This window comes from Corapipo altera, unplaced genomic scaffold (assembly GCF_003945725.1).
Source record: "Corapipo altera isolate COAL_440 unplaced genomic scaffold, ASM394572v1 23, whole genome shotgun sequence".
Lineage (NCBI taxonomy): Eukaryota > Metazoa > Chordata > Aves > Passeriformes > Pipridae > Corapipo > Corapipo altera.
Genome location: NW_020884878.1, coordinates 21,216,120 through 21,225,242, shown reverse-complemented (window position 1 = coordinate 21,225,242; position 9,123 = coordinate 21,216,120). Strand labels below are relative to the sequence as shown.

The 9,123-nt window shown below is 41.8% G+C and overlaps 1 protein-coding gene across 1 annotated transcript in view; it reads right to left on the bottom strand.

The window, feature by feature from the left end:
* The window catches only part of SNX6 (sorting nexin 6), a 36,217-nt gene extending 28,679 nt beyond the window's left edge, over positions 1–7,538 (bottom strand). The window contains exons 1-2 of the mRNA XM_027637988.1: positions 7,490–7,538; positions 6,515–6,754 (exon numbers count right to left, since the gene is read on the bottom strand). Of these exons, the coding sequence (XP_027493789.1) occupies positions 6,515–6,754; positions 7,490–7,538 (289 nt within the window). The remainder of the gene's footprint in view (positions 1–6,514; positions 6,755–7,489) is intronic.
* Positions 7,539–9,123: the final 1,585 nt, after the last annotated feature.

Below are 9,123 nucleotides of genomic sequence, written 5' to 3'. Positions count from 1 at the left end.
CGGCGGCGGCTGCGGGGCGGTGGAGAGGGTCGGGGCCGCCCCCGGACGCGGCGTTCCCGGAGCGCAGGAGCGCTCGGAGGCGGCTTTGTTCCCTGGGCTGCCCGGAGCACCGGGAGCGCGCACGGCGGGCAGAGCGCTGCTGGTGCTGTGCCTGAGCTCCCTTCACAGCCGAGAGGCATCTGCCTGCCCCGCGCTGCTCACGGCGTTCGTGTGGGAGATAGGCTTGGCTGCGCCGGCCCTGCCCCGCTCCACACGTTTGTATCAGCGTGTGTGAAACTGTGCAATGGCACAGCGCGAGAAATTAAGTGGTTTATAATATGGCTTTGATTTGTGGGCAGTTACGTGACTAAGATTGACAACTGCCTATTTCGGACTTCGGAATGGAGCCCTTAAATGCCCTTGTGTCTAATGATAGTGGAAAAGGTCAGCATCCACAGACTAAACCAAATGGAAGTGTGGAGGGTAGGGAGACCACGCCTGAGACTGCATTTCTGTGGGAATCAAAGCTAGAATGGCCAAGAAACAGCCTCAGGGTGGGGCTTCATGATCAGCATAATCTCATCTCGGCATTGCCGAGGGATGCGGGCAGATGGACATCAGCACTTCCAGGGGCCTGCGGTCAAGACAGTGGAGGGCACTAGTCCGCCTGCAAATTAATCCTGCAAAAAATTTGCAGTTTCCATTCTAGTTTGTTCCACAGCCAAGCCCATAGTTAGTTACACAAGCAGTAGTGGGACAGGACTACCACTTGCCACAGTAGCACTGTGGATTTAGATGGAATTAAGCCAATCGGGAAACTACACCTTGAGAAATGGTGCTCATGTAGCCTCAAGATAAGTGAAGATAAAGCATTCTGAGCTCTGTACTGCTTTCTAAGCAGTGTGCTTTGGAATTCAGAAATTGTCTCTTGGAAATTGTTCTTAGTGCTGTGGAAAGAGGTATTTGAATATGCATTTAGTAAATAATTTTAAAAGCTGTTCTTAAAACAATTTTCATGTATGTACTCTGTCTTTATACAGACACATGCAACATCATCCAAAATACTGACTTATTACTGGAGTTGAGAAAAATAAAAATATTTGACAAGGTACTGAGAAAGAGTATGTGATCTGTTTAAACACTGGCCTTGACATTCTGAAGGGGTAAAGACATAGTCACAGAAGAAATTGATTTCTGGGGATTCACCTGCATGCGTTAGCATATTCATATGCATAATCTGGGCTCAGTATCCTACTACCATTCCACAAAAATAAAATTTGGTGATAGATTGAGTTTGCTTTTTCAATGTGTATTATTTATTGTTGATGCATTTCAGTAGGACCAAAGAACCCAGGTCAAAGAGTTGATAAAAGGCTTCATAAGGAATAAAAAGACAATTCTTTCTTCCAGGGAGAGCTAAGTAGGTCAGCTGACTGATCTGAATCCAGCAGAAGGACCATCTCAGTTGCATCTACAAAAAAATAAAGTTATATGGCTTTCTAGTGTGGCTCTGGGAGCAGTCTGGTCATGTTTTGGATAGCATAGAGGCTCATGATGGTCCTGGTCTAGTGAAAAGTGTCCCTGTACATGGCAGGGGGGTTCGAATTAGATGATCTTTAAGGTACCTTCCAACTCAGGCCATTCTATGATTCTCTGATTCTATGATATTCCAAAGCATCAGCAGTACTGTGGCTCTAAAAGTTTTTACCAAAAGTTGATACCAAAACTGCTAAGCAGCAATAGTATCCATGATATTAATCTTTTGTCCTGCCCTGATCAACTTATCACAGCTTCATGCCCTGCCCTGCCCTACTTTTCTCCCCATGCTCCTCCCTGCTGGCAGAGCAATGCTTGCTGCATACTGTTTCTGCTTCAGCAGCTGAGGCATGGATCATATATGTCATGGGGACACCCTGGCTAGTAGGTAGGAGAAAAGCACTACCTCTTCTCAGTGTTCTTTTGTCAAGACTCAGCTTAAAAACCTGCTCAGCAGCTGCAGAATCACAGTTGCCTTTGACAGCTGAGTTCACCCCACCTAAGGAGTTTCCATCTTGGCTGTTTGCACGTTCTCCTCTATGTCTACATAACAATAATAAACCAAGTCAATGAACCAAATATAAGCCAGGAAAAATGAAATTACGTGTTGTAACTGAGGCAATCTGACAGCCCTTTGGTACCACCACATTCTTACTCTCCTCCACACACCTGGCTGTCTACACCAACTCTGGTTTTCAGCAGGCCCTGACTCCTGTCAACCTGTCTCGCCAGCAGAAAAATTACATAGGATGAAGAAGGGGAAAACTGTTTTAACAGTGAGTTCCATTGACTCTGATAAGCTGTATGGATAGCCCAAAGGAGGATGCAGGACTTTAAGGCCAAAAGAAAGGATAGTCTTGGTGCTTTCAAATGACATATTGAGAAATTATTCCCTTTACTAACAACATCTAACTTTTGCTCCTGGACACATTTTGACTCATTCAGCTACTCATTTTTGGGCTCCTTTTTCCTCTCTTTTTTCCTTATTTTTTCTATTCAGATACCATGTTTTCTTCAGCTGCTTAACTCTTGAAGCAAGGATCAGCATTCTCTTGAGTTTACAGAGCTGTAAGTAGAAAGAGGAACCGATTCTGTGCCAGTTAGGGGAACTCCGCTACCACTATTGTAACCCTCAGGTCTTCCGATTTTTTTAAAAACATCCACTTGCAAAGACCCATAATGTCAGTAGGTGGTGCTATGTACATATTTTTAGGAATTCTTTTCGGCCGAGAATTACCCAGCTAGTAACAGTTCCTTTGTGCTTGAGTGTGATATCCCTGAAAAACTAGAAGCCACACAATTTCAGAAATATTTGGATTTTATCAGAGAATCACTGCAGAGATCTAAAGGCTTTCCACTGCATGGCATTGTGTCATATAGTACTACCTGTACTTTATGACTCATCATGGAGTGATTCGATGGAGGCGGGCGTTGTACACAAGAGCTGTAGTTCTGATATTTCATTAGCTGGTATGTATTTTCTTAAAAGCTTGAGGAGCTGTTCTTCGTGCACTTTTTGATTTTTGAGAAGTTTCTCGACTTGCCTCTACACTTAATTACTCTCATTTCCTTCAAACAACCTCATGTACTGTTCATGTGAAGCTCAAATACAGCATCTTGCAAACAAACTGTGGTCAGTAGGACTAGCTTTTCTGTATGTCACTGATGGATTGATTCCTCCTTTTGTTTCATCTTTGAGATGAAAATACTTTATTTCCTTACATACTTCATTTAAATTTTCTGTACTGCTGCTAACTGAAACAATATTAAGGAACCAGATCATTCAAGCTACCTTTTTTTTTTTTTTTTAAAGGCGAATCAACATTTACCTTTTATTTCTATGTAAAGCTAGAACTTTAAAGTGTAATGTCTTCAGAAGATTAAGGCTGAATGAGAAAAAGGCTTCAAAACCGTGTTATAAAACCTGTCTAAAAAGCTCAGTTAGCAATAGAGGCCTTTTATTTCTTATGGAGAAAGATCACTTTACAGCAAATGATAACTCTCAAACTGATCGTATTTCTTTAGGAACATGAAGAGGATGTGACCTGTAGGATTAAAAGAACAAAGAGGGAAAAATGTATAATATTATAGAGAAGAGAGATAAACATAGCTTAGTACAGTGTGCACCTAGTAACTTCTAGATACTCTGAAGAACAGTAATTTCCATTAGAAAAGGAAAAAAATACCTGCTTCTCAGTGTGGAATAGACTTCTGTGAATTCCAAAGCATAATGGGGCGATATGCAAATATTAAGGATGTGCGGATTTCTCTTCAGACTGCAGGGATCCTGAAAAGGTTCACTCTACAGTTTTAAAAATCCTGGCCTCTTTGCACCAGATGCTAACTATATGTATGCATATATATTATAATGCAGTTCATCACACGTCTTCCCCTTGGAAAGAATCAGATTCTTTCTTTTTAAATTTAATTTACATGGCATTATAGACACTGTCTTTGTTTGCCATGAATCACTTAATGTCCATATGCAGCCACACTGATTCAGAGAGTGGAACTATCTAAAGCCTCATTTTTCACCAGTGCCATGAACTACTGCCAAGAAGCTGTAAGGGAAAGAATATATTATACATGTACATATATGAAAAATTCACTTATTCTGAGCTCTGAACCTTTTGAAAGTTTTCTTCTCCTTTGGATTGTGTACTGTTATTAACCTAATCATCATATTTCTATAACAGAATGTAGGCAATCACTGCTCTACACAAATTCTTCTTTAAAAAAGGGTGCAAAAGGAGACTGCTTCTCCTACAGTTCCTATAGGATTGTCCAGGAAAGAGCCTATAAAGAAGTTTTCTCTTTCCCTGGTTCACAGGGATGCATAGAAATGTTTAAAAATAAGTCACAGACTAATCAGCATTTCAGATATCTACTCTGGATTTAAATCAATTGAACTCATCTCTTTTCCTAAACTCCAGTCCCTTCTTCTTTATAAACCAGCTGAAATGTGGAGTACTTCAGAGAATATTCTGAGAGAATCCTTTTTTATTATTCTTCCCAATTGTTAATATGTCTTTTTTTAAGAGAAAGACAGAGTTTCCTGCTTCACCTTTACCCCAGACTAAGAGTTTTACTTGCACAAAATACTGGCATGAAATTCTTTATTGTAACAGAATTTATTATTATAACCAAAAGAGAAAAACCTTTTTGGTGACATCAAAGCTGAAAATAGGGGAATTCTTTTCTCATGTTGCTTCTCAGGTTTTTAATTTTAATGCTGCCTGGTTTAATTCATGGGTTGTGGAGGGCAATAGGAATGCTTTGGGATATCAGCCTCACTGTAGTCTTAACTCTGTCAATCAGTAACTGCAGTGGTAAGAGCATTATGGGAGACTTCTCCAATACAAATTTATTACTCTTTTCACATCAGATGTTGATGAGCCTGAGATAAAAATACCAGAAGGCCATTTACAGCAGTGATTTCATCAGGACTAGCACTGATGATTCTTGTCAGGGCTAGGGAATAGTAAAATAGAAAAAAACCCCTCAGTATAAATACAGCCTTGTTGATGAAAGTGTGACCAAGGATAAAAAGCAGATTTGCTAACACTGACCTCATACACATCATTCCTCAAAGGCCAGCTCTGCCCCAGCAGGGCAGCACCAGGCAGGGAAGACAAAGCAGCTCTTGTCATGTCTTGTCACTGGTACAATAATGGGTATCAGGAAGGACTGCACAGTGCTGCTTATTTTATCAGAACAGACTGAATGACACTTTCTGCCTTATTCAGTAGATACCTTTTGTTGGGGACTATTAGTCATTATTCTTTGTCTTTTGTTCCCCTGCTATCTTATTTCCTTTTCTCCTAGTACCTTTTTTTTTTCTATTATTTTCCCCTCTTTTTTTTAATATTTGGCATTTTTCCTTCCTAATACTCATTCTCCTTCCAATCTTTCTCTTCCTTTTCGCCTTGTTAGACCACCCCATTCCACACCCTGGTTTCCTTTGGTCTTGACTGAGGGCAACTGTCTGTTCTCTCCAGCTCATTACAAAATGACTACTCTCCCCTCACTCCCAAACCTTCAGGTCCTTCCTGTAATTAGTCCCAGCTCATTCCATTTTTGTGTCATGTTACTCTCAGTCAAAGATTCAGTCTTCTGTTCCCCTATTCTGCTCCTCACTGGCTTCTTGGTCACTTGAATTTCACTGTTGCTCTCTTTCATGTCTGGTATGTAGCCACAGTGTTCTGAGTTCTCTGAAAATCTCAGATGTCTCCTAGCACATCCTATGAATGCCAGTAGTAATAGAGCATCACTTGCACCTTGAGAAAATGTGATTACCACTAACATGCTCTGCTGGAGGCAACATTCACAAGCCTGGCCAAACACTAACCAGGTGTTCTTTGTCTTCCTACACATATCAGGTGAGCCATACTGACCAGCATCCTAAAGATTTTCTGACAAAAATAGTCTCATTCAAAATGATCAAAGTCAAGAAAAAAACCCAAACACATTATTTCTGACATATGTTTATCAGAGAAAAAGCTGAGTTTGATAGATGCCCTCAATGAGCATTAAACCACCAGTCAGCTGAGGCATTACTTAATGGCCAGGAGTAGCTCTTCTAATATGATGTCTGACTCAAAACCAAAGCTGCTTCCATCTCCAAGTAAATCTGTTGTGACATTCATATTACAGCACAGTTACATGGGAGCAGCCACCTTAAGACACAGCCTATGTTTCATTTACAGTCTCAAATGCCTGCTTGCTCAGAGGTTGAGCAAAAAAACCAATTCTGTGCTGCATCCAAATGTGTTCCTTTCTTTGTAGTATCTTCAGAGCCAGAGGTGTTAGGGCTGGCTTGAGGGGTAGTCAGAAAAAAAATAAAAATCAGACATTGGCTGGCCAAGCAAATCACCTTCTTCGTTCTTTTTTCCTGTCTTAACAGCTATGGAGATGCTGATGTTTGTTAATTTTAAATTGTGTTGGACAGCCTGTTGCAATAAGTGGCACGAGTTAAAATGGAGCCACACAAAGCACTCACTGTTAGGCTTCACTACAGTTTTACTTCCAGCTGTCTGCTTTTGAGTTACCATGTCCTGAGACAGCTTGACTTGACTGATGGTGTTCTCTGCAAACAGCCAAGATGTGCAGGTCGATGGTAATAGCTGCACGGAATAACTGATTCCCACAGTGTGACCACCAGCACTTGAGCTGCAGCCCATGCTTCCAGACAGGCCAGTTTTGTCTGGTTCACCACACCATCTCTCTGGATCTGGAGATGCTGAATGTGAAACAACCACAGAGTGCAGTTTGGATTAAGCTCATTGTCATCACTGAACTCCAGCTGGCAACTAAGTACCACACAGCCAGTGGGGTGGGGAGGAGAATCAGAAAAAGGTAAAACCACTGGGTTAAGATAAGAGCTGTTTAATAATTGAAATAAAGTAAATTATTATTATTATTATTATTATTATTATTATTGTAATTAAAAGGGATATAACAAAAAGAGAGAGAGACATAGAACTCAAAGAAAAAAAAAACAGTGATACACAATATAATTGCTCATCACCCACTGATCAATGCTCAACTCGTCCCCAAGCAGTGCTTGGCACCCTTCCAGGTAACTGACCCAGTTTATATACTGGGCATGACATTCTACGGTATGGAACATTCCTTTGGCCAGTTTGGTCAGCTGCCCTGGCCATGCTGCCTTCCAGCTTTTTGTATACCTCCTCACTGATAGAGTACGAAACAATGAAAAGTCCTTGACTTAGGGTAAGCACCATTTAGCAACAACATCTGTGTGTTATCAATAGTATTCTCATACTGAATCCAAACCACAGCTACTAGGAAGATTAACTCCATCCCAGCTGAAACCAGGACACCCATCAAAGGCTATGCTGCTGCTGGAGGGGAACTCGTGTCTCTCCCTTACATGTCCCTAATCTCTCTGCTGTCCCAGTGCTCCCTTGGCACAGCCCAGCAGCAGAGAGATGAGAGAACTGACCCAATTTACCTGCTTTTCTTGCAGGATCAGTTTCCAGGAAGCTCACTTGAGCCAGCATGATAGGGACATAGGGGGAGTATTAAGGGTAGCTCAGTGCTTTTCAGCAGCAGTGCAGTTTTAGGCAGGCTCAAACCAATCAGGAAACCTCTTGTGGCATTACTAATTAATTATTTCAACCTGTGCTTTGGGTACATTACAATAAGGCACCCTGCTGTGAAAATCCAGTGGGCACACCAGGAAAAATTCATGTGGCTCCTGCTGTGGTGTTTTAGAGTAGTGCAGCAGTTTTCACTGATGGACAGGATGTGCCATCAGGCAAACACACTGAGCCCATCTCAGCACAAATTCATCTGGGATAGCTTGCATCACAAGGGAGGTCTGCACAAAGCATGAATGGCTACAGATAACAAAAGCACTTGCCCATCAACCTCTAGCCAGCATAACCTTATGTTGTTGGCCAGGCCAGGCTATAATCTGAAATGAAAGTTAATGAAATAACATTTGGGTCTCCACTAGCACTTTACTGAGTTGCAATATCCTGCAGTCAAGGCAAAGATAATATGATACCATAAGAGGTTCACATTTGTAGGCAGAAACCAGAACTGTAATTCTGTATTTGAGCACAAACAAGCTTGTGTTGCAATGCAGGGAACTGAAGTGTTTGGTATTTGAGACATTGACCTGTACTGCATGTGGTCAGAAAGAGAGATACTTGTAATGTTCATGAGCAGGTCCAGGATCAGCTCTTCAGAGAAGACCTGACCACTGTAACAGGATCAGATCTTCAGAGAAGAACCAAGCAGTGTTACAGATGCTTTTTGTCCCAACTGGTTAATGTGTGGTGGAGGGAAGGAAAGAAAACACTGATGCTTTGACTTTATTTTGTTCTTTTTTGACATTCATGCCTTTTGACTTAGGGATTTTTGCATCTGAGTGGGTGGATCTGATGGTGAACAGGTGAACCAGCCTCATGGAGAATTTTACACGTGGCCAAAGGCAATTCTGGGCCACACAGGTGGCTCTGCAAACAGAAGTTGAACCAGCCTAGGAGATGCTTCTAGTCCTCCCACTGGGATGAAGGTCTGTCTTTCCCAAGCTACAAAAATAAATCCAGAACAGTAGTTTGGGTTTGGGAAGGTCAGCTGTGTTAGCCTAACTGCTATGTTCAGATCTGTCCACAATTATCACAGCAACTGTGACATGTAGGGCCAAATTTCGCTGATACATGGAATAACATGGACACCAAAAATTCTTGTATCAGGGCAATGTTTGACTCCATGCAAAAGGCAGGGAGTTCAGAGTCCTGTTCATTGCTGCTGATGTCTCAGATCCCCCTGTTATCCTTCTGCCTTGTGGTAGTCACTGTACAAGTGCACAAAGCAATACATACCAAGAGTGGAGCAGAGAGCTATGCCTTAGGACTGGTGAGGCATCCTCACCCAGGCCAGGGGAAAAAAGGGAATAAATTCAGATGCTCCTCTGGAATGTGTTCCTTGCACTTTTTGCATTAGGACTGTTAAAGACAGCTTTGGCACTGCAGAATGGAGCTACAACCTTAAATAACCTCTATTTTTGATAATTATTTCAGAGATATTACCTACATATACCAGACAGTCAGTAATGCCCCTCTGTCCTCTCAACTC